Source organism: Bos grunniens, chromosome 24 (assembly GCF_055505025.1).
Source record: "Bos grunniens cultivar Pamir isolate PY7600 chromosome 24, Bosgru_T2T1.0, whole genome shotgun sequence".
Lineage (NCBI taxonomy): Eukaryota > Metazoa > Chordata > Mammalia > Artiodactyla > Bovidae > Bos > Bos grunniens.
Genome location: NC_141188.1, coordinates 44,703,001 through 44,728,980, shown reverse-complemented (window position 1 = coordinate 44,728,980; position 25,980 = coordinate 44,703,001). Strand labels below are relative to the sequence as shown.

Genomic DNA, 25,980 nt, shown 5'->3' with positions numbered 1-25,980 from the left:
TCTGAGGTCATTCAGGGAGGGGCCTTCTTTATGAATTTCCTCACTGTGTGTGTTTTGCACCAGTGATTTCATTTGTGTGTATCTTAAGCTGCACTGAAATACATCAACTGCTACTTGGTACTGGTTGTCCAGCCCTTATTCCCAGAAATAGAACTTCATTTCCATAAACTTCTCATGGTTCTGGGAATCACCTTCTCTTAGTATTTATGTATCCTAGGTACTGCATCTGCTTGTGGCATTAAAATTGATTTAGCAGGAGATTGGCATAGGTGTTTTTCTCTGTCCTGAGAATTGATTACACTTGAAATAATAAAATACATTTGTATTTTGTTTATCAGCTTGTGAAGTATTTTCACATGTATATAGTTTGACCCGTGGTCTTCCTACAATGTAGATAAACTCCTAATCCTGTTTTTCTTACTAAAAGAAAATAACCTAAAAATCTATTAGGTTAATGGATTTTTCCCATAAATAGATTACTTAGCCGAATTCCATATCTCCTAACTTCTAATGACATGGAACCAAGTTTAATTGTTGTGGAAAGAGCCTTGGTTCTAAAGTTTCTGAAGCGGAGGCCACCCTGGGAGTGGGCCAGCCCCTGCGATTCATTTGCTGGCAGCGTGTGGTTTCTTACTGGCCTGTGTTCAGAGTCCACTGTAATTGAACAGCAACAGTTGATGTTCTTCTTCACAGTCTGTAGTGAGAGTGAGCAGTGTTGGAAGGATAAGGTAGCATTTTAGTGAATGAGACAGGATTGTGTTAGTCACATTCAGACCCAGGAGCCATGTGGCCTGAATCCTGGCTGCTGCTCCTGGCCATGTGACCAGCCCCGTACTTGATCTCTGTGCCTATGTTCGCTCATCTGCAAAACGAGGGTGATGGCGTGCTTGCCTCATGGGGTTGTCACCTTGACTGCATGAGTTAGTGCTCTGATGGTGCCTGAGGTTCTGGGCTCCCCTGGGTGAGGGTTCCCATGGGAATGGAGTGAGTCGGGAGGGCCTGCAGGAGCCAGGGTGTTGGAGACGGGTGAGCTGAAGGAGAAGGTGCTGATAAAGTAGGACCACCCTCTCTTGTTCCTGAGGTCAGAGTACCAGGTCGCTTCTAGAGGGGTCTCCTGACCGACCTGGGCAGAGCTGCCCTATCAGGCCTTCTCTGAGGGGACCTTGCGTCTGACGTGTCTGATGGAGCAGTGGAGCACCAGCAGTCTTTTCAGCATCATGATGAGAGCTCAATCTGAACTTTTGCCCACAAGTCCATTCTGCTTTTGAATGGCTTAAGCTGTGGAGGTAGTTTTGAGGGGCTTTTAAAATCCAAGGTCACGTGGAGAACTTGCCTTTCGGGCTTTTCTGTTTACTTGCCCTTTGGTGTTTTCCATGTGTCTTCGGTCAGGTTTAGGTGATTGAGTTCCTGGAAGACAGTGTTGTGCTGAGTTCTGTTTCTTCTGCCCCAGCTTTGCCCCACCAGGCTCCTGTCTGTCCTGTGCACCTTCCGTCCAGCTTGTGCCCATTTCTTGCTTCGGTCACTTAAAGTGTTGGGGTCCTTACAGTGGGTGCACTGAGTCCACTGTTCACCACCCTGAGTGCTTGTTCTGAAATGCGGAGTCCTTCCCCAAGGGTCTGGAAGCCTTTCCACGGCCCCTGTGGGAGCCCCAGCCCACCTGCCCTTGCCACTCTTCTACCCACCAGTTCTCCTGCCCGTGCCTGTCTCAGGCACACCCTTCCCTCTGCTTAGAACTGGGCCCTCATGCCCCTGGCATATTGCTGTCTTCACCATCTGGGCTTCCGGTCAACTCCCAGAGTGACTTTTGGTGACCATGTATTTAGCATGGCCATTGCAGCGGCCCTGCAGGAGCTGGTTAAGGACTGGACTAGGACAGTGACCTCGAGGGGGACAGGGTCAACACCTTGCTGCTCTCCAGATGGAGCAGAAACACAGATGAGGAGACTGGAATCGTGGAGAGGTCATAGTTGATTGGAAGTGTTAGGGCTGTGGTTAAGGCCGCCAGCGAGTGTCCCTGTGTCTCTTCAGGCTTCTCCGGTGTGGGGGTTGCCTGTTTATTCCTCACTGGAGCCTGTGAAGTAAGTGCTTTCTCAAACCCCATTAACAGATGGTGAAACTGGGCATATGACAGTCTCAGAAACACAATTCTGCTACCTTCTGCCTGTGCCTAAAGTTGGGCCTGGGCCACAGAGCTTTGTAGATTTTTTAATAATAATTAGAAGATTTATAGTCCTCTTCAGACTGATAATAGTAATAGTTAACCTGAATTTGAATGGTTCTTTATGGCACACCCAATTCACCCCCACGCTCATAGCTCCTGTTGTCTGTCCCTACTCAGCTCATAGACCAGCTTCCTGGCCTTCATGGACTCTGAGCTTGTCATCTTATTCAAAGACTAGAGTTAGAATTCTTCAAAAAAAATGTAAATGAGATTTTGCCCTAAGAACAGTGCGTGCTAACGTCTTTGTGCAGGGGTGGTGTGCACAACACAGTGTTTTCTGAAGAAAACAGTTCGGGGATGTGCGGACTGGCAGGTGTGTGCAGACCAGCTGGAGTCTGGTGTGAGGGGCAGCAGTCAGAAGTGAAGGAGGCCTGGACTAGGCATCACAGAAGGAGGACCAAGGGCATGGTGACCACGGAGGAGGAAGGGGCGAGCCCACCGGTATGAGACGAGGACTTTGTCAGAAGTTGTGGGATCCGAGTATAGAAAACTAGGACTCTGTTGGAAATTGTGGGGTCCATGTGTAGAGAACTGGGATTCTGTCAGAAATTGCGGGGTCCGCCTGTAGAGAACTGGGGACTCTTTTGGAAGTCATGGGTTCGCAGTGTAGAGAATAGGACCCTATTGGAGGTTGTGGGGTCCACGTGTAGAGATGAATTTTATCTGAGCTCTCCCCGCTCTGGAACCCTTCCCCCTTCTCATTACTTTTCCAACATGAAATGAGGGAAAGGGCCTCCAGTTGTGCACATAAACTTTTTTATACCACAGCAGTAAACATGTGGATCCTATTACTTCACATGGCCCTTTGGGAATTAATGTGATTTTTGTGAGCTGTGTTTTTCATGTCTTGTTTCAGGAGGGGTTAATTAATTTAAAAAAATATTACCTATAAAAAGTTCTTTAGTACGTTCCTGTTGGGGAAGAAAAAGATGGATTTTCAGAAATCTATTAGTGCAGAAGACTGTATGATACAGACACTGGCGAGCATTTCTGGGAACTGGCTTTGAGTGTCCCAGACACTGTGACCTGAATTTGGAAAAAAGAAAGAGGCCATTGATCTTGAGCCAACATCATTCAAGCGAAGAAAAAGCAAGTGGTCGCCCAGGATTGTGGGGTGACCTTAGGTTGGGGCCAGGGTGTGATTCAAAGTTGAACTGCACCATATAGGCCACAGCCGTGGGAGCAGGGTCCTGGCACCACCCCTGCCCAGCCTGGAGCTCTAGCAGGTCCATCTTGACCTGGCTCAGGCCCTAAGGGACCAAGTCTGGCCAGCTGTGCGTGGTCAGCACAGTGTGGTGGCTGAGGACTGCAGCGGGGTGGTTGTCTGGGAAAGGGTTAAAACACCTCCTGGGACCTTAGGGCGGGAACATCAGGCCTGTTTATAGGAAGATGTATGTTAACCATGTGCCTGGGTTGAAAATTGTGCAGAGAACTGTTAGTGGGTCCCTGCTCCCCCTGAATGAGGAGTAGGAGGCAGAGCAGTGCTCCCGGGGATGGGGGGCCGCTGGCAGAGCTGAGGGATGTTTTCATAATGAGTTAGGCAGAAATAAAGGTTGTTGGGAATATCCAGGAAGCGGTGCTGAGTAGCTAGCCAGTCAGGCTATATGAGACAGGAAGCATTTAGCATGTTGGTAAACCATGTTATCAGCACATCAGCCAAGGTGTGTCAACAGTTCTAGGATTGGGAATTGTTACCATGCGGAAAACAGCAATTGGGAGAGCAGTTTCAGTTAAAAATGTAAAGATTGTGTATTTAATTCTTGAGTTGTTCCTCTGTGCCTGTGTAGCTGAATCAGAAAGGTAACTATAATGAGGACGATTGTATCTTCAAAAAAATTTGAAATTGTTTTTTTTAAATAACTTAAAATTTTTTTAAATAATTTTATTTATTTTGGGTATGCTGATCTTCGTTGCTATGTGGGCTTTTCTCTAGTTGCAGCGAGCAGGGGCTACTCTCTAGTTGTGGTGTGTGGGCTTCTCATTTCAGTGGCTTTGCTTGTGGAGCACAGGCTCTAGGGCACCTGGGCTCAATAGTGGTGGCTCCTGGGCTTAGCTACTCAGTGGCATGTGGGATCTTCCCAGACCAGGGATCAGTACCATGTCTCCTGCATTGGTAGAAGATTCTTCACCACTGAGCCACTGGGGAAGGCCCAAAACTTTGAAATTCTTAAACAGGAAACCAGTAAAGATGTGAAATCACACTGGTAGAAATTTATAAAAATAGAGAATTCACTCATCACGATGTGTGATTTGAGAGGATCTGGCAGCGTGTGTGGTGCAGGTCAGTGGTGGAGACCCAGGTGCTGCTCCAGTCCTGCTCTTCCATCTTCTTACGTGTGACCTTGGGTGCATTATTTAACCCTTGCCTCGGTTTCCTCATCTGGAAAATGGATTTTAATGGGATTGTTATATGGGTTAATACATAAAAAGCTTAGAATGTACCTACAAAATAGTAATTGTTACAAAAGTGTTAACTATTAATATATTTCAAATTCTTCTAAAGAAAATATTCCCAAACTTGTATGTGTGATTATCAACAACCAAATGAAAAGTCATGGTGCATTACACAAAATACATCTTACTGCAGTAGATTTTTAAAAGAAAAAACTTAGAACTAACCTTTCCCCCTTAATTTTCACTTTTTAGACTGGTGAAACCAGAACAATATCTCACTTTCATTATACTACCTGGCCAGATTTTGGAGTCCCTGAATCACCAGCTTCGTTTCTCAATTTCTTATTCAAAGTGCGGGAATCTGGCTCCTTGAACCCTGAGCACGGGCCTGCGGTGATCCACTGCAGTGCCGGCATTGGGCGGTCAGGCACCTTTTCGCTGGTGGACAGCTGCCTTGTTCTGGTAAGTGGCCTCGTTTCAGGCTCCCATACGTTTTTGTTGTTTCCACTGGCAGAAGTTAAGTTCGAATGCCAGGATCCCAGAACTGTGCTTTTCAAACTTAAACATCTGCCTTTTTTTTAGAAAAACCAAAAATTCTCTTTCACATCCTTTCAGCTGCCTCTTGCTTGTGATGAGTGGATGGGGCTGTGACCAGGATAATCCTCAGGCTCTGGGAGGAGACTTGTGCTGGTGGCTTCATGTTAGCTAAATGATAGGTTGCCTCCCTTGCACACTGTATTTTTCAGACATCAGTTGGTAGATAATACTGAATTCCTTCTTGCCTTGGTTTCCTTATTTACAAACTGTTGGTGGTGGTGGTATTTCCCTCCCAGGACTGTTGTGAGAATTAAGTGAATCAGTGTATTAGGAACACGCACTGTCTAAGCCTCTTGGTCTCTGTGGTGTTGACATCACCCCCTGAGGTTCCTGTGGTGCCCGAGGGCTCTGTGCCGCCCCAGCCCCCCCAGCCCCCACCGGGACACGGGCATGTGCCTGTCCTCCTTTTGGGGTATGTTAGACGTCACTGTATTAACACCGTGTTTAATACCCTGTGCTTCCATCTAAAGCTGATTGTTACTTGTAAGTGAGCTTTGATGTGTTTAAGAACTCTTAAGCATCTGGTCTGGTCTGTTGATGGTAATATTAAAACTGGATCGTGTGTGTGCCAGTTCCTCCCAAAGTTACTGCAGCAACTGTTCTCCTTTCCACTTGTGGTGGGGTGGGATGGGATAGAGGCACAGTGGATTCAGCCTGACTCCTGCAGCAGTGGCTTGCCGTATCATCTGCAGTGTTGTCACCATGGGTCTCTCTCCTCCACCCCCTTGGGTGCTGCCTTCCACAGACTGATGTGTACAGACGTGAGGCTGCTGTGTACAGATATGAAGGCAGGCGGCGCCCAATGAAAAGATTTACTCCTTAAAAAAGAAGAACACTACTCTCTGTGTATTTATCCTTACGTTAAGCCAGCACTTGGCATAAATCCTTCCTTTGACCAATCACCAGTCGCTAGGCCACCACAAGTGAGATGACTATTGGCTGGAGTCAGCCGTGGGTCCTCCCTGTGCTACCTGGACAGGGAACGGCGGCCTGGGCTGGCTTGCTCTTAGTGGTTATCTTGGACTGCTTCTCTTTTCTGGACTTGTAACAACAAAAGGCTTGAATAATGTTTACCTCTCTTGCAGATAGAAAAAGGAGACAATATTAACATTAAACAACTGTTACTGAATATGAGAAAATACCGAATGGGGCTGATTCAGACACCAGATCAGCTCAGATTTTCCTACATGACTATAATAGAAGGAGCGAAGTTTATAAAGGGAGACTCAAGTATACAGGTAAACCGTGTGTCAAGTGTATTGTTGTCGAGTAACTGCTCTCCATGTAAGCCATGGGGCCTTTCCCTTCCTTCTGAGAAGTGTGTTTACATTAATATGGTGGGTCCAGCTGGCTTCTGAGATGGAAAAGCCCGTCCCCACCTCTTCGTGTGCTCCTCAGCCTCTTGTTAAATCTTGCTTATCTCTCAGAAGCCCAGCTGGGAACATGGTTTCATTAAAAAACGTAGAAGTTTCATGTAGAAGAGAGTCTGAGCATTTAATCATTGAAATAACTGGAAAAATTAGGTACTTTTGGCCCATTAAAACCTGGCCTGGAGTTACACAAGAATGCTTAGTTTGTAAATAGATTATTCCATCTGCTACAACAGTGAGCAAGCAGCTTGAGTACTTGAAGCAGATATAATGAGCCAAGACTGTTGTTTTTCTCTGGTTGGTAGCTTTATTCTCATGAGGGTGTTTTTGTTCTGCAAAAGCTAAGATTGATTTTCAGAAACGTGTGTTTATGTACTAACATAAAATGTAAAATAGAAACAGAAGTAACAGTAGACTCCCGTTTCTTATCTGAGCCAATCATATAGAATTTTACATAAGCAGGTAGATTTTCTTTTTGTTCTCCTACATAAAACCGCTTACTTGCTCTCTAGCTTCTGTGATTATGGACAAAAGAACAAGATTCTGAATAAGCCCTGTTTTGTAACAGATCACACCATCTGTGGAATGATGTATAAGTAGTTGTTTCGTATAGATTACACAGATATTTAAATACTTCTGAACAGTTTTATTTATCAGCTAACGTTTTTGTTGTGATTGTTTTAACTATTCAAGACAGTCTATTTATCAATTAAAATTTTAAGTTTTATTGAAAAGATTCCCCCTCTTTAGCCTCAAAGGAAAATTTTTAATGAAGAGAAAGGTGAGATTCCTCAGTGCCCTCAATCAGTAAAGTGTTTGGTGTGTGAAGATTAAACTCACGAGACATTACTGCCTCCCCTAGATGCCACCTCAGCATTCAAGATGGGGAGCGTCTCTAACGTGCATGTCCACCAGCTTCAGTGCCAGTGTGTGTGCTGACCCCGTCTGCTGCGCTCATTCGCTGGCTCCAGACGGGTGCTTCCTCAGGGCACTGCCCCTCGCTGCACTTAGAACATGGATGTGCCTCCTCTGAGGATTGCTTTCCCCATGGAGTTGGGTTTTATGGATGTGATTCCCGTGGTGACTGTGGTGTGTGGCTCGGGGGAATTTCCTCTGTCCCAGTTTATCTGTGCTGTGTGGCTATCACGTCCCTGACCCAGCACCTTCATCCCCGCTCAGACCCATAAATCCTTTGCCTCCTTCCACAGGGCCCATTGGAAATGCCCCTGTTTCTCAGGTGTTCAGGGTCAGAGAGCCTGTTACCTTCCAGGGGGCTCAGTTTCCACAGAACTGGTCTCAGCAATCAGTTAGTACCTACTGAATATATAAGAATTCAGAGACTGTGAAAGTACATCATTTACAAAGTAGAAGTCCTCGCTAACTCAGCCTCACCCCCCAGTGTGTAACCACTAATGCATGTGTGTGTGCTTCCAGGGCTGCGTGTCCGTGCAGCAGTAGTATTTATGTATCAGTGTATGGACTTGTTTATTTTGTGTAGTTATTTTCAGACTGTTTTCTCCTTCTGGAACCCCTGATGTCTCATGCTGTAGCCATGTGTCTGTTTAGTGTTGAGATGAAGCCAGTCTGAATCAAGTTCCGCTTAAAATTTAAGATGTACAAATACAGGGAGAAAGAGTGTAAAAGATCTCAGTAATTTTAAAAGTATTATGTGTTCAAATGACAATATTTTTAATATATTGAGTTAAATAAAACATGTTTAATTCATCTTTTTTTAAAACATGGCTATTAGATATTTTTAAAGTTACATATATATGTGGCTTACATTACATTTCACTAGACAAGTGCTGTCCTAGAACCTTAGCTTAGAACAGAACAGAAATCTCAGAGAAATAGATTTCCCTGAAATCTTAAATCATAAAACTGTCCTGTTACAAAGATCAAGAGTTGCTTTGTTGTGTGGAAACCCCAGAACGCATGGCTAACCCTAAGTGTCCCGTGCCCCACAAGCATCTCCTAGGACACATAAGGGGGTAATAGGCAATTTATGGGCTTTTTTTTCTCTCCATGCATCTGCCTCCTCCTCTTTGCCTCTGATTTTGGGGGAAATGAGTATTTGTAAGAAGAAAGAGGGAAGCTTCTCTAGTGTGAGCTGATGGCAGTGGGTGCAGGATACTGTCTTTCTGTTCAGTAGCACCTGCACTGTGTAAGCTTTGTCTCTGGTTCTTTTTCCTAAAGGGGGCATCTGTCTCCACCTTCTGTCTTAATCTGGGCTTATGTGATGCGAGTGGTGTTTTCATTGTTGACTATAGTTTCATGTTCGTTTTCCTGTGAAGATTTCTGATATATGTGGCTATGAAATGATTTAGAACCTGCCAGGACAAAGGAAAGCTGTTAGTATTTACTCCTAAAATGACCGTACCTGAAACTAGTAACTGTGTGTGATGACCACATAGTGCGTGTTCATGCACTGCCATCTCCAGTGGCCTGGGCCCACTGGGAAAGAGGAGATGAGCTCTAGCTGTCTTTAAAACGACTCTGTTTACCTTCCATCTTTTTGGCCTGAGGTTGTCATAAATGTAGTACCATTGCTGGTGTTTCACATCTTTATTAGCGAATCCTCAGTTCTGCCCAGAGATGTGGCAGAAAGACATTGCTCTTTGTTTTTCTCCTTTGAAGTTCACTAGCATTGACAGCCCCCACCCACTACCACCCCTGCACCCTGCTGAGTCTTGGTGGATTCTGGGAAGTGGGCCAGTGAGTCTTGCTTTTGGGCATCATCTTGTTTATTGACATTGTTCAGTTTTGTCCAAGTATGAGGCCAAGTTGCAGTAACTAGATCTTGGTGAAAAATTGCTCAGCATAATTCTGGAGACAGTTAACATTTTTGTTGGATACTTAAACTCTCTGGTGTCTGACACTAATGGTTATTTCCGAGATGCAGAGCATCCTGAGGGTTTCTGGCACCGTCAGCCCAGGCTCTCTGGGTTCACATCCCAGCTCTGCAGTTGTGGAGCCTGGGCCAGGATGTTCACTCCCAGCCCACCTCCCTGTATGACAGGAGGGAACAGCAGGAGGAGCTGCACCTCCTCCAGGGGTCTCATGAGGATAGGGGACCCGTGTAGGTGGAGCCTTAGGTCAGCAGGGGTGTGATAGTGCTCAGGAAGTAGCCATCTTTCCACTGCATTTCCTCCAGTATAAAAAAATGCTATTTGGACAGAGAAAAAATTTCAATGGGAAAGAACAAAATTGACACAGTCACCTCAGGTGAAAGCATCTTACTCTTGCGTGTTGTTATGTGGGTTCTCAGCTCTTGATGAGATAGTCTTTCAGGATGTGATGGAGACACTGCAGGTCCCTTTTGAGAGAGCACAGACCCACCCCGGGCACCTCATGTCAAGGTTGTCTTTCCGTGAGGTCCACCTCCTTCCTGGCCTCGCCTGTCTGGCCACACTTTCCAGGCTTCCCTTCCTCCAGCCACGCTGTTGTGCTCACTGCCCTCCAAACACAACAATTTACAGAGTTGTACTTTCTGAGTCTTTTGTGAGTCAACTTCATAGAACAAAAGGAGATCCATTCACACACTATGCAGCTTCATAGAAGAGCCATGTCAGGGAAGGTGGAGTGTAACAAAATACCTTTTTAATTCCTTTGTTATGTAATGAGACAAGCTGGAAATTAGTTTATCAGTGTGTCAGTGAATTTCCTGAAATTTTAAAATCTAAACATACAGGCATTGTTTAAGTAGTGCCATTTTGTACCACAGTAACTGCAGAGAATGAGTGTTCTTCTGTCAGTCCCAGAAGAATGTGAGTTGTGCAGTATTCCTTCTCTGTCAGAATCCTTGAAATTCTCAGACAGTAGTTGCAGGGAACCTTACTCATTATTAGATCTGAGACTCCACACTTGCAGGATAGATCTCTAAAGAGGGCCTCTCAGGTCTGTGCTGGAGTCAGAGTTAGAGGTCATGGAAACCGCTGGCTGTCCCAGCCGTGCCTCTGCTCCTCCACGGATGGCTGGGAGCCGGGTGAACATGTTCCAGCCCTTGGAGGACGTGGAGAGCCTGGGTCTTCCTGCCTCAGAGGAGGAAGGTGGATGGCTGTTCATTGTGGTCTGAGTCCTGCCACCCCACATTCCCGGCTGCTGGGGACCTTCCCGCCCTGGGTCAGGCCAGCTGCTGGTGCCTGTGGTGGGTACAGTCTTTGGAGTCCTCTGGCACCGGAGGGACTTGCTGGTTCTCTCTAGACTGGACAGTGGCAACGAGCCGGAGGACATGGGTCACATTCATGGGCCATCTTGGTCACTCTTCCTGCAACAGGTGCCTCTGCATTGGGGACAGTACAGTCAGACTTTGAAGATCTTACCATGAGGTCCTAGTGTAGTTTGTCTCAAATGGGCTAAAGTCACTGTGTTTTATTAAGGTGGTTGTGTTCAACTACATACTGATGTGCATCAGTATTAAATGCTTTATTATTATTATTAAATTCAACTTCAAGTAGACATAGCTAGAAGTGGTTTGACAAAACACGTTTTCCTCTTTCATTCATATATTAGCATCACAGGGTTCTCTTCACTATATAATTACATTCCATAAATTTTATTTAAGGAAAATCAAAACTCTAGTGTTTTCATTTGTTTCTCATTTCTCTTCCCTATGTAGAAACGTTGGAAAGAACTTTCTAAGGAAGATGTATGTCCTGTTTTTGATCATTCGCCAACCAAAATAATGACTGAAAAATACAATGGGAACAGGATAGGCCTAGAAGAGGAAAAACTGACAGGAGACAGATACTCAGGTCTGTCCTCTAAAACACAGGAAGCTCCGGAGGAGAGCAGCGAGAGGTAAGGTTACTGCAGCAATGTGCTCGCAAAGATGGGACTCTTATTCTAATAAGTTCATGGGTATGAATTAATATAGATCCTTTTTTTATTGAATTAATGTAACAATTTATTATTGCAGGGCATTTAAATAGTATATGATGACATCCTTGATCTCAAAGAAGACAGTTTATAGACAGAAGCCTGTTGGAAAATGGCTTGACACATATGGGTTTAGCACGGTATTAGAGTGTAAAAGTTAACATAAGTGATGCTAAGGTGTGTAGTATGGCACAGAAAACAAGCGGTAATACCACCATTGAGGGCATGAGTGCTCAGTTGCTAAGTCTTGTCAAACTCTTAATGACCCCATAGACTGTAGCCCGCCAGGCTCCTCTGTCCATGCCTGGCGGGACCTCTGTCCTAGGCAGGAATACTGGACTGGGTTGCCATTTCCTCCTCCAGGGGATCTTCCCGACCCAGGGATTGAACCAGTGTCTCCTGTGCCTCCTGCATTGGCAGGTGGATTCTTTACCACTGAGCCACCTGGGAATCCCATTAATACCATTATGAAATAGTTAAATGAATATTTCAATTTAAATTTGTTATTGAAGGAAAAAAGTCTTTCTAAAAAATCACATAAAATGCCCTATACTTTTAGAGTTTTGAATGCACATGAATGTGTAAACTATTCAAGTTTTTAAATTCGAAAAACTATACTTCTAGGGCTCCAGATATCTCACATTGTATGAAGTTGATATCCTGAGGTGTGAGTTTCTTAGAAAAGTGAAGGAACACTTTTTCTTCCTCTCTTCAGTATCTGAGTGACTTTTTTTTTCTTGTTGTCAAACATGCTTTTTCTTGTGGAAAATTTTACATTGTAGTCATATTTGTTACTTTGGGATCTTGGGATATGCTGTGAAAACCATTAAGGTCTCCTTACATTATAACTTCATTTCTGTGTTTCCCCAAGACATAAGGAATTGCAGTCCATGGCAGTTACATGTTGTACTGCAGAGTTTGTTCTGATTTAGCTGTGCTGCTCCTTATGTGTGGTGTCAGTGGTTTAGTCACAAGTTAAAGCATAGAGGTGTTTGTCTTTTCTTCTACCTCAGACTTAATGCTTTTAAGTCAGGAAATAATACTGTGGGCTCTGTATCCTTTTATATTTTATATGTGCTTTGCCTGCTCTTGATTACAGGGTATGTTTTTTTTTAACTGGCAGGTACATACATACTTGTTATATGAATTTTAAGTCCAGAGAGTGAATTTTGAGTAATAGTTTTTACACATCATTGTAGGAAATACTCAGGTGGAGATCATTCAGGCAGAGCTGCCTGTGTCTGTGATAAGGAAAAGTGGAAGGAAGACTGCAAGGCATACGGAGATGGGCAAAACATGGTCCCAAGTTGCTAATACACTTAGAGGACAAAACAAGAACCCAGACCAGCATCATAAGTGATTTACTGTAAATGAAGTGCTATAAGATAAGAAGGACTCCAGGGGCTGAGAGAAGCGAAGAGAAGTGTGTTCTTAGTTTAGAAGGAAACAGACTTGGAGAACAGCAGAAAAGCTACTTGGGCGGGACCAAGGCCATACACGGTAGGCGAACACTGGAGAGTCTTTGTGAGCACGCGTGCTCTCATCTCCTTTGTGTGTTAACTAGGAGTGGGGCTGCTGAGTCACACGTGGTCACTACATGGGGATCATTTTTAAGCCATTTTTCCAAATGACTGCATCACTTTGCCTTCCCACCAGCAGTGGCTAAAGGTGCCCGTATCCCCAAGAATAATTTAACATTGATAAAATAATCTAATATGTAGACTATATTTAAAGTTCTCTAATTATCGAAAACCCACCTTATAGCTTTAGAGAAAATAACTGTACTGAGATAATATACATATAAAGTTGACAGATTTAGAGCATACAGTTCACTGTGTTGAGCATATTTACAGAGTTACGTAGTGGTCACCACAATGTAATTTTGGAACATTTTTATGATCCTGGTCTGTTTAGCTATTTAAAAAAGTAATTCATGATCTTGTCCAGGATCATGCAGCGTATGAGTGGTTCTTCAGGCTCCTCACCTGGGACCATCTACCACCTTCTGTTCACTCCCTGCTGGACATTGTTTGCAGCTTTTAGATGAGTTGCCTTCTAGGACACCCCATGATCTGGATCCCTCTGACTGTTCCTCATTATTAGATTTAGGTTAAACACTTGAGGCAAGAAGAAAGCTGGCCGGTGATATAGTAGACACTGAAGAGGCATTCAGGACTCTTAACCAAGCAGCAAGTCAGGGCTATGCCTCACAGCAATTGCTGTGGCATAGGCAGCCTGACTCTGAAGGCAGGGAGGCTGGTTAGGCTTCCACTGTAATACAGCAGTACCTGAAGGGAGATGGGGTTTGTGAGATTAAGTTTTTTTGTAACTAATTTTAATAGCCCTTACACTTGATGTAATTGTTATGCAAAATATATAGATGAGTACTCTCTTCTTTTAAAAATATATGTTAAATAGGCAAGTTTCCATCCAGTTCACTTCAGTCGTTAGTCTTGTCCAGCTCTTTGCGACCCTATGGACTGCAAGCACGCTGGGCTTCCCTGTCCATCACTAACTCCCAGAGCTTGCTCAGACTCATGTCCATCGAGTTGGTGATGCCATCCAACCATCTCATCCTCTTAAATTTCCATGAGTTTCCATTAAGTAAGTGAAAAAAATTTAAGTTTTGCTTTCCATATCATTTGAAGAAGGGAAATTATTTTAAACACTACTCAAGCTTATTAAAAACGCATTCTTAAAGTATTATAAAATGCTTAGCTTTCATCAGCTTCAGGGCTTGTGTTGCTCCCAGAGGTTGCATATAACTCAACTCTCAGATCTGCTCACACCTGCTGAATTGATTCCACTTTGCATTCTAAGGTGTCAGTTTCTTCATGCAAAGTTTTTTTTGCTTCTTCCAGCATTTCTCATGTTTTTCCTCAAGAGTGCCTGATGGGAAGATTGCCAGTCTGATATCATTAAGCAGTCCTCATCTACAAGCATGATGTCCTCACAAGCATCTCTAAGTTTTAGAACTGTTTCCTTTTTGTTTCTTGCTTCAGCTCTGTGATTCTACTTGTGTACTGTGAAAATGTGTCTTTTGTTGATTTTTAAAAGTAACAGTGTCTGTTACTGCTGCTTTCTTCATGGTGGCTGTCATCTTGGGCTTTTGAGATTTTCTTCTTAAGGGGGAAAAATAGTAAGGTACATGTTGCCATCAACTGTTCTTTGCCTTGTTCCAGGACTCTGATGTTGGGAGTCAGCTTCCATTGAAACAAAAATTTCATATTGAACAGGAAAATGGGAGCTAGAAAAGGGTGTGGGCAGACGACAATAGGCACCACACAGCGAAACATTCAAGAAAATGTTGAGTTTAGGGGTTTTTGTGGAAAATCAGATGTAAACTCCAGAGGGGACTGGATGCTGAACCCTCTGCTGACTGGTTAGCAAAGAAGGATAGAACACTGACACCGTGGTTCTTTTCAGGTCCCACTAAAAGTATTTATTAGCACAGAGTTGAACTGGCAATTGTTGTTGAACAATCCGAGTGTATCTGTGGACCATTCAATGCATTGAGGCCTTTCCCGTTCTTGCAGCGACTTAAGGAGTTGAGGGGTGCGGGGGATGTGGGCTGAGTCCCTGCCTGCAGCTGAGCCTGCCTGCTGATGCTCTGTCTGTTCACAGTGCTCTGCGCAAGCGCCTCCGGGAGGACAGGAAGGCCAGCACCGCCCAGAAGGTGCAGCAGATGAAGCAGAGGCTGAGCGAGACTGAGCGCAAGAGGAAAAGGTGGTTATATTGGCAACCTATTCTCACTAAGATGGGGTTTGTGTCAGTCATTCTGGTTGGCGCTTTTGTTGGCTGGACACTGTTTCTTCAGCAGAATGCCCTATAAGTAACTAATTCTGCCCCGCAAGCTTTGGCCCTAGCAGCTGACAGTGTTGCGTGAGTCACAGAGTTGGTCTGTCACAGACTCCTCACCCAGATGGTGCGCGTGACTTGACACCCACAGAGAAGTGTGGTGTCTGGTCCCCCCAGCACCCCAGGGCGCTGCCCACACTACCCACCCCCTAAGTAAAGACTTGAATGCTTCTTAAGGACTGGTACATTTTCCACTGTGTTCATACATGCTAAGTGTAATATTTCACCTGACCAGACTGAGAAATCCTTTACCATAAGGGTTCATTTTTGGAGGCTGTCTGGATTTTAACCTGCACTTGATATAAGCAATAAATATTGTGGTTTTATCGACATTATTATTGGAGAGAAAATTACCTTAAAGTAATGCGTGTAATGTATAATGTACTGTTGACATGGGCATCAACATTTTATATTCTTAACCATTTCAGGGTAAATATATTTTATAAGTACCTATTTAATCTTACTTTTGTAGTTAAATGTACTTTTTAAAAGCTCAATTTGAAAAAATCTGTTACCATAAAAATAATGATAAATTGTATGTTGATTCAATTGTACTGGATACGTTTTCTTAAAGAGAAGTTTGATATGAGCAGGTAAAGCTCTGAATAAGTAATTTTTACTATATATTTGCATTTCTTTTATGTTTTACAGTCTTCCCAATTTTAAAAAGAAAAACAAACAAAGAAACAAAAATTTTCTCTAAAAATATCTTTGAAGGAAGGTTCTCCTTACTGGCGTAGTCAGGTAACAGTTGGTCAAGACTTTGTAAAGAAACTGGTTTCTGTAAAGCCCATTATTAATACTGTTTATCTTTCAGGAAAATTTCAATGTAATTACCCTAAGTTATAATTGGGGTAAATCATGATTTAGGAAATCAAAATAAGGAGCAGCATTTTATTATCCATGATTTCCATTTATTTGACTGAAGTTTTGCAGTAAAAAAAATTTTCAAGTTCTTTCTACTTCAATAAATAGTATAATGATGTTCAAACTTTACACTGTCCCTTTAACTTCTTAATGAGTATTTTTAAAGCATATTGTTTAATGAATTTAACTGCTCATTTGAGTTCTAGTGTTTTAACTTGTTTTATTTAAACTTTAGGTGTTATAAATTTAGTTGCCAAAATAATGAAATCACATTATTTTGGTGGTTTCAAACTATGCTGTTGGGATGTCTAAGGGGTCACCAGGAAGGGATAGGGGGGACGCTGAACTTCCAACCAGGCGTCTCTGCTTTATCCACTTTACAGGGTAAGATTGCTGCACCAGGCTGAATTATTTTCAGAGAGCAGTTACCATTTAAACAACAGTTTGAAAAATGTCAGTATAGACAGACTTTTGAGTGGGTTTGAGTAGCCTTCTAAGACTGTGAGAGCAGGACACATGTGGTGCTCTGTGTGGAGGACAGTTGTGTCTGGAGCACGCCCCGCTCAGCACCACTGCATCCTGTTAGCTTTACACTGAAGGAGGGAAGAGGGACATTTCTGTGTCTGCCTGCTTGACACCTGTATTCAGGCACCAAGGTCCTTACGTTTCAGGTCATTATTGGTTTAAAATCTTTCTTTCCAATTTGCCTTGGTTTACCTTTGCTAAAATACAGTAATTACTATGCAAGTCAAGTACAGGTAGACCTGTTCAATTCCAACTGCAGCTAGCCTTGCTTTCAGTAGAAGTAAAGTAAAAAGACTTTATGGGAAACACAAGCTGGTAATGATGCCCTTGTTCCCAGGCAGAGCAGGGCAACTGCTCTACGGGGTTCAGTGCTTCAGCTTTGCTGTCTGTCTGCTTTCTGTCCTTCTGGAGCTGTGTGTCCTAATGTATTCTTCAGGTCACATCCATGGCAGCAGACCCTTGTTAATCAACTTCTGCATAGGTTAGTCGTCTTCTCCTCTCAGCAGATGCTTCAGGCGAGCACGTCGGTTTTTACCAGGGGTCATGTTTTTTTACCATTTGCTACAAATGGGTGGCGAGGTGCCTGACCTTCATTAAAGGAGGTGTCTGGTTGAGGGAGGGTGGGCACGCGGGGTCCTGGCCTCAGGTAACAGCCACCGGGGTCAGCGGCCATGGCCGTCTGTGTCTTCCCAGGATGTGGTCTCCGTGGTGTTTCCTAATTAGAACAGATGCTGAACATCAGCTCTATGTTTGACTTTGCTGAGGTGGTATTTTCTTAATAAAAAAAGCCAGAAGCTTTATTGTTTTTAAGAAAGAATATTTGCATTAATACTTGGTTCATTTTGTGTTCGTGTCTGTTTCTGCTCGTAAGCAGGCAGCCCTGATTCAGAGCCGTCTTCTCCGGTTGCACCATGGGCTCCGACCTTGTGTCCACGTTCATCCGAGTACTTTATGTCATCCTCCTGCTGGTTTTTATCTATGATTGCATGTGTGGAATATCCACAAACCTAATTCTCCATATTTAGTGGGTCCATATGTATCTTAACGTGAAAGTGCAGAGAGGACAGTGGTGACACAGACCACTTGTGTTTAGAGAACGATTTTGTGTTTGTCCTTTTTTTTCTTTGGTCTTTTTGGTCCATTATGTATTGGTATTTCTACCAAGGAATGAACAAAAAAAGAGAAAAGAAGTGAAGTTGATTTTTTTTTTTAATATAGCTCTGCCTAATAGGTATGTCAGAGGAAGGAATTGTGACTCAAATTATTAATTTTATGTACACTTGTGCATGTCCCCTTTGTTTCAGATAAACTAGAATTGATGGTTTGAATCAAAAAACACCTCTATTAGTTTAAGAAGCAGTTTCTGACACAGAGCCATCCTTCTGCACTCATCAGTTCCACCTTTGCTTGCAGGGTTCTTGGCAGTGACGGTTGTTCCCACTTAGTGGTGGTTTCCGCTGCTCCGGGCTCCGTGTTTCAGAGTGTTCTCTGTTGACCTCCAGCTGATGCAGGTGTTCAGGTCACTGAGCCAGAGTCACCTGAGATTTGACTTTTCCACCATCTTGGAAAAGTGGTCCTGGTGCTGAAGAGTCCTGTGTGTTTAGAATTAAATTCTCAGAGAAAGGTATAACTTCTGCAAGTCACTTCTCTCTTAGAAGAATGTCTCGGACTGGATTCTGTGTGAGCCAACACAGGCCAGACCTGATGACTGGAAATCTTGTATTGACCATTGTATACTCTAGGGAAAGCACTTCTGAAGTGCCTACCTGGTTATTATACAGGATTTTTTTTTAATTTATTTTTTAATTTTATTTATTAATTTTTGGTATGTGGGATCTTAGTTCCCCAACCAGGGATCAAACCTGTGCCCCCTGTGTTGGAAGCTCACAGTCTTAACCACTGGACCACCAGGAAAGTCCCCTGTACAGGTTTCAGGATCTTGCTGCCTTGATTTTTACTTTCAGACATAGTCTTACACTTTGTAAATGTAGCTCACTGTAAGTCGAATGCCGCTGTGCGTGTCATCCACTTTTCCTGGGTCCAGGCAAGAGTGTAGGAATCACGCTGTCAGTGCTGACTGGTTTCTGATTCTGGCAGGTCCGAGCGGGGCTGTCAGTGGGTAGGAAGCATGGGCGTGGGCAGGAGCAGTGAGTCTGGGCCCCCGTCCCCATGTCACAGCTGTTTACATCTCTCACATCAGGAAGCTCTTGTTTGGCTTTGACTTGTTTAGATGATGGGATGCAGCATCTTCTAAACAAAATTTTTAAAAAACAGAAATGTAGTATTTTTTCACATAATAAAATGCAGTCCTCCTGGCTCGCTGAAAATACAGGTCTTGTCTTCCCTGGGTGATGTATTCTGGAGCTTTCCCTGAGTTCGCTGGTTTGAATTTGAGGCTGCTCTCCCTCACATCTGTCTTCAGAGCCCTGTTTCTCGGCCAGCGACACCACAGCCCCAGCAGCAGCGGACGAGTCAGAAAGGCTGGGTGTCCTCTGTGCTCCTGGGTGTGTACGTGCTGTCCCGTCACGGAGGGTGCCTGGGCGAGCGGTGACTCAGCCAGAGGCTTTATCAGGAACAGCCTGACCGTGGACATTCCCCAGCGCCCTCACAAGCTCTGTGCAGTCCAGTGGGAGAATGAACAGTTCAGTCATTGGAACTCTTGCTGTTTTGGTTTTGTACTTTAGAGTGGAATATAGGACTTACAGAACTCAGGGCGGATATCGCTTGCAGAATCTAATACTTTCTGGTTTTCCACCACATACTATGTTTGGGGAACTGTAAGGAGAGTGGCTGGGAGTTTTTATCTGTATGGAGACCGTTTCTTTTTTTCCCCAAAGAAAAACATCAGTTCTTTACTGTTGCTTTCATTTGGTATAGACTTTTAAGACATATGATGACAAATTACTGCTATAAAAAACCTGAAGTTATTTTGAGTTTGGTGAATTCAGGAGAGGGAAGCTGGGCAAGCTAATCTTGTCTGTAAGGCAGTGAGTGCCTTGCTTACCCCAGAAAAGTGTGTGTGACTCTTTTTAGTGAAACATGAGTGTGAGCATCTGGTGGCTGGAAGTACTTTGGGTGCATTTGACTTTGTTCCTTTAGGTGTGGAGATGGCCCCTGTTGAGACCTTAAGTTGTTCTACAGTCGTTCATCTAATGGAGTGTGTCGTTAATGCACTGCCAGTTGTGTCAGTCGGTTTAAATACACCTCCCCTACATACACACACACTCCACCTCTCCTAAACACACACACATACTCCACCTCTCATAAATACACACACATACACCCTGAGTCAGAGAACCAGCAACTTGCCTGCGGCTCTACATGTAGTTCGTGTCAGAGCTGAGGCATGGACTCCCATCTGTAGAATCCCAGTGACTCCAGATCTCATACTTTCCCATTATGTCTCACTGGGCCTGTTTTTATGGAATATTTACATAGAACATTAGATAGCTACTTTTGCCTGTTAAAACCTGAAATAACCCTCTTTTTATGGTTCAAGTGAAACAAATGTTTTTCCCTCCAAAAAACTTTGTGGAGCAGTTTGAACTACTGCTGATCCAGAGGAATCCTGGAAATCAGACTACCCTGTGACTCAAACCATGGTTCCATTCACTCTGACTCATGGGCTTTGTTCTTTTGCTTTCATGAGGGGGCTTCTGAAGGTGTGGGGAACACTTCATATTTACAACAGTCAGGGTTGATCAGGAGCTTCATTTCTTACGTCAGCCACTTTGGTTCAGGGTTTGGTTTTGTTTCGCTTCCCTGCAGGAAGCACCCGTTGTGTTTCTGTGCCCACAGGCATCTAACGAGAATGTTCCCTTGGTGTCTGGACATTTCTGTGTCGGTGCTGGAAACCTGACACCAAAGAGCCAGCACTCAGGAAGAAGCCAACTCGCAGTGCTGGGGGTTTTGATGGAACGTTTTGGATAAAAGTGTGGGTGCAGTTTATGTCTTCTGTTTATATATGTGGGGACACAATAATAACAGGTATTGAGATCTGGGCTGTTGTGTTTTTTTGTTTTTTTTTTTTTGGTCATAGCAGAGGAAGTTGGGAAAAACCAGTTACCACCTCAGGAATTCAGCTGTTTGCAGATATTGTGAAATAACATTAAAATCTCAGCTGCCCTTAAACTAGTTATTTCATCTCTATCGCTTGTTGAAACTCATATTTATCTTTACTTTTTGGCATTAAAATACAATAAATCTATCAATTATTTCATGTCTGTGTTTTCTTTTAATACTTAAGTCATGTCACTTCAGTTCTGCATTGCTGTGATCATTAGTGTTATCCTTCAGGACAAAATGCATGCTGCTCACATTCCGTGAGTTAAAGATATAAGCCAACTTTATGTTCAGATGTTAAACTCATTAATATTTTTAGCAGTATAATACATTGGAGGTCCAAATTGGATTAGACTTTTGCATTGAATTCCAAAGTATTGGTAAGTCTAGCACATACCATGTAATCTTGCTGAACTGTTGTGGGTACATTTTTTTTTTTAACCTGTCTGTCCGTCAGTATTGCTCACATGGAGGTCATTTCTTGAGTAATACAGGATGACCTACAAAATTCATAATTAGTGATTCTTGTAAAAGACTTGAGTTATGGTGCTTTAACATAAGTCTGCCTCACACCACCAGTTCTATTTGAAGAGCAAACACATAAGCAGCTTTACCAAGATAACAGTGAAGCATTCAGTGTGGTTGAGTGTGATGTGTTGGAATTTTTTTTTTTTTTTTAACCTTTTTAGTTCATTGTTAGTCCTTTTATGTCTGTGTGTGTCTATGTACGTCTGTGTGTTTGGTAAATACGAATTGAATAGATGACTTCTTATTTTATGTTTTAGGCCAAGATTGACAGACACCTAAATATTCATGCCTTGAGAATATTCTGCACCTATAAATTTTGAACCATTGATGTGCAAAACAAGACCTGAAGCCCACTCCGGAATCTCAGTGAGGCTTGATAAGCCTATAGATTGCCTCACGTGTGTCTGTTTACAAAGTAAACCTTACATCCAGGGAGCGAAGAGCGCCACCAGCGGACGACTGTGCAGAAGCCTCTAATTCAATGCATTGTTAAGTTTTCTAACGCGCGTGTGAAATGTAGAAAGATGTAAAAGAAATAAATTAGGAGAGACTACTTTGTATTGTACTGCCATTCCTACTGTATTTTTATACCTTTTGGCAGCATTAAATATTTTTATTAAATAGATGATGTTGGTTTGTGTGCATTATCCTAGGACAGTTCTGCTTCACATAATGAATGTTCTCCTAAGGGTCTGCTCTCAGGTTTTTATATCCAGCAGTCAACATTTACAGTGAAATTGGTTCAAAACATTGGTCCCTTGCTTCTTTGAGATTTTTATTTAGTTAGCCATCTCAACGGTAAAAAGAGTCTGCCTGCCAATGCAGGAGACCTTTTGATTCCTGGGTTAGGCAGATCCCCTGGAGAAGGGAATGGCAACCCACTCCAGTATTTTTGTTTAGAAAATTCCATGGACAGAGGAGCCTGGTGGGCTACAGTCCATGGGGTTGCTGAAGAGTTGGGCACGACTGAACGACTAACACACACAGCCTATCAATATAGGTTAGGTGATGCAACAGTATCCCTCTTGTTAATTGGAAAAGCATTAGTATAGATGATGGTATTAAATGAGTATTCAGTAAGTGTAGCACTGAAGTGCAGTTTCTGAATCACAGTGTTAGTCTCATGTTGAAGGCTGTGCTTTCCCCAACATGTCCTGTGGTAAAGAGACCAAAGTCTCCTTCCCCAGGGGTTTTTGACCTTCTGACCGTCTGATCTCCCAACTGTGTGGTGGGTTTGGGCTCAGAATCGACTCGTTGTCAGGCTCCCGGTGAGGTTCCCGCCTCTGCATCAGGTGAGCATCATATTAACGTGTGACAACTCACTATTGTTTTGCCAGTGAAAGTTTTGTAACACCATTCATTGAATAATTGGTATCATCTTTCACAAATTTAATGACTTTCCCTTTTCCTTTTTGCCTTGTTGTCCAGCAAGTTTTGGTCTATTTTAGGAGTAAGCAGACATTACCAATCCCTAGTAAATCTTTCCTGAAGAATACATGGAAAATTTGTTAGGCCACAAAGTGCATCAAGATGTTCCTTCAGTGTGTCAACAGATCTTGAACACATTCTCTGTGCTTGGTGCCTCTGTTTTCTGACTTCCCCGTACTCTCCCCAAGCAGTTCGTGGCTTTCTCTGGTGTCTCTCCAAAAATGTCTCATAGAGGTCATCTTTGCTCATGCTCTACCAACCACAGTGGTCTCTATTTCGTTCTTCCCTTGTTTGACTTATTGAGGGCAGAATCACCTCCTTTGAAGCTTCTCCTTAGAGTCAGTAGGACTTCTTTCTGGGTTTTCTCAGTCCTTCTGCCTGACTCCGACTCCTCCTGGAACTTGAGACCTGTTGATATTAATCTCCCTATCCCTCGCGACCGCCAGTCCCTGGCAACCACCATTCTACTGTTTGACTCTATGATTAGACTATTTTAGATACGTTTATGTAGGAGGAAGATCTGCTATTTGGTTTTCTGTGACTAGGTTGTTTCACTTAGCATAATTCTCTCAGGGCTCATTTATGTTTTTTAAGGCTGAGCAGTATTTACTTCATTGTATGTATGGACCACACTTTTTTAATCCATTCATCTGTCAGTGGTTGTCGCTATATATCGGCTGTTATAAATAGTGCTCCAGTGAACGTGGGAGTGCTCATATGTCTATAAGATTCTGATTTGTTGGATTGATACCCAGAAGTTGGACTGCTGCATTGTGTGGTGGTCATGTTTTTAATTTCTTGAGGAACCTCTGTGCTGTTTGCTGCTGCAGCTGTACCATTTTGCATTCCCACCAGCAGTACACGAGGGCTCCAATTTCACCTCATCCTCACCATCACTTGTCTTTTTGATAACAACCCTGACAGGTATTGGTATATCACATTATGGCTTCAATTTGCATTTCCCTGATGACTAGTGATGTTGAACATTATTCTGTATACGTGTTGGCCATCTGTATGTCCTCTTAGAGAAATGTCTGTCTACGTTAAGTCCTTTACCCTTTCACTGGGTTTGTTCTTTTGCAGCTGCGTTGTAGGAGTTCATTGTATATTTTGGAGACCAGCCCTTTATCAGGTACATGACTTACAAATATATTCTCCTATTCAGTAGATCATCTTCTTACTTTGTTGATGATTTTTTTTTTTGGCTATGCTGAAGTTTTTTAGTTTGATATCCCACTTGTTTGTTTTTTATCTTGTTGCTTATGCTTTAGGTGTGACTCCCTGTTTTCCTTCATGGGCACCCAAGTTGAAGCTGTGTCAGAACATTTGGAATTAGTGGAATCTCCCTTACTCATTCATCTGTTAGGTCAATGTCTACTCAACACTTGGGTGCCAGGTGCTGTACTACCCAGGTTCAGTGACAAGGGGACCATGGTTTGGTCTATTGCAGTCTTGTGGGAAGGTCAGCAATACACATGTAAATAAGGAAATAAGCATGCAGTTAAGACTAGTGGTGAGCACTGTGGTGGAAATGACCAGGGACCTGCTTAGATGTGAAGAAACGGCTTTGGAAAAGCAGAGACATCATACAGCAACTTGGGATCCTTGCTCTGCTGCACTCCTTGAATAAGGATGTGGCCTTACCGGAAGTATGGCTCTGAGACACAAAGAGTCCAACATTTGAAGGTGTTGGGTTAAAGTGCGTGGTGTTGATTGCCAGCAAATATTCTCACGGACTGTCCATGCGAGCCCCAGTTTGGAAAGGGCCGAGTCAAGGCAAGGGTCAAATTTCCCAGATCTGGTGAGACCCCACCCCATGGTCTCCATCCCTCTGAGATGTCTGGAGGCCCAGGGAAGCTGCTCTGAAATAAGCTTTAACAACCAGTGTCTTGTGTGGTCACCTGCTTGTGATAAACGTTTATCTTCATTAAGTAAAGAATGTAATGTAACTGGTGGCTCTTTGGATGGGGCTTTTCCCAATATTCTCAGCCTATCTGACACGCTGTGGCATCCCACAAATGGCATGGAGGTGAAAACCCCTCCACCGGATGGAATGTGGGCAGAGAGTCAGGAAACCAAAGAGACATGACAGCATGTGGCCCAGGACTTCTGACTGTCTGGTGCACAGGAAGGAAGCTGAGACAGCAGAGCTTGGTGCATATTTCTCTTTTGCAGCCTCTAAAACAGAACTCCCCAGGGAAGAAGGTCCTGGGAAATGTGTTCTCTGTCTCAGAGGGGAGTGGTGGCACCATGTCACAGCGGGCAGCCAAGCCCGGCCTTGGAGCTGGCATCCAGCATGCACTCGCTTCAGAGCAACAGGAAGTAAAGACCTGAGCACACATACATATCAGATAATCACAGTGTACACTTTGTGCTCAGTCCTTCAGTCGTGTCCAACTCTTTTTCAACCCCATGGACTGTAGCCCATCAGGCTCCCCGTCCATGAAGTTGTCTAGGCAAGAATACTGGAGGGGGTTGCTATTTCCTCCTCCAGGGGATCTTCCCAACCCAGGGATTGAACCCACATCTCTTCTGTCTCCTGCATTGGCAGGCAGATACTTTGCCTTTAGCACTACCGGGGAGCCAATACATAATCAGATAATCACAGCATACACTTTAATATCTTATAATTTTGTCAAGTATATCTTTGCAACCCCATGGAGTATAGCCCACCAGGCTCCTCCATCCATGGGATTCTCCAGGCAAGAGTACTGGACTAGGTGGCCATTTCCTTCTCCAGGGGATCTTCCTGACCCAGGGATCGAACCAGGTCTCCTGCATTGTAGGCAGATGCTTTACCATCTGAGCCACCAGGGAAATCCAAGTATATCTCAGCAAAGTACAAAAAAATAAGGATGAAGACGAGTTGGAAGCACCAGTATTAATTACTGCACCCAGAGGAAAAAGCTGGTCACATTTGGCTGCAGGAATGTTAAAGGTGGGCCTGACAAAGTGGAACCATTTGAATCTTTTAAAGACCAAAAGACTGGTGATGTTCATCAAGGGTAAAGCATGTACAATATTGGGAAGATGAAAAGTTCTGAAGATGGTGGTGGTTGCATGACAGCATGAATTATACTTCGTGTCATAGAACCAAGCAGATGAAAATGGTCAGTTTTATATATTTTTAGCACAATTATGTGTGTGTATGTGTTGTGGAAAAGTTCTTCCTATTCATCTGTGAAATAGAGTAATAGTACCTATGCTTCAGAGAGCCATTGAGGGGTGATTAAGAGGATGCAGCTAAGATGC

General features: G+C 43.5%; 1 protein-coding gene and 1 pseudogene across 7 annotated transcripts in view; one reads left to right on the top strand and one right to left on the bottom strand.

Annotated features, from left to right (window-relative positions):
* Nucleotides 1-21,925, top strand: part of PTPN2 (protein tyrosine phosphatase non-receptor type 2) — a 64,069-nt gene extending 42,144 nt beyond the window's left edge. For 2 of the 7 annotated variants that reach the window (XR_015153998.1, XR_015153999.1), the window contains exons 6-11: nt 4,868-5,077; nt 6,298-6,450; nt 11,201-11,382; nt 15,085-15,186; nt 20,509-20,644; nt 21,558-21,925. Coding sequence is in view for 5 of the 7 variants with exons in the window: in XM_086373274.1 (XP_086229400.1) it covers nt 4,868-5,077; nt 6,298-6,450; nt 11,201-11,382; nt 15,085-15,292 (753 nt within the window). In the remaining 2 variants the exon portion in view is untranslated. Of the gene's footprint in view, nt 1-4,867; nt 5,078-6,297; nt 6,451-11,200; nt 11,383-15,084; nt 15,650-15,969; nt 16,063-20,508; nt 20,645-21,557 lie in introns of those variants that run through there. The other 5 variants (XM_086373275.1, XM_086373277.1, XM_086373276.1 and 2 more) reach the window with 3 other exon arrangements.
* Nucleotides 14,175-14,560, bottom strand: LOC147346178 (prefoldin subunit 4 pseudogene; annotated as a pseudogene).
* Nucleotides 21,926-25,980: the final 4,055 nt, after the last annotated feature.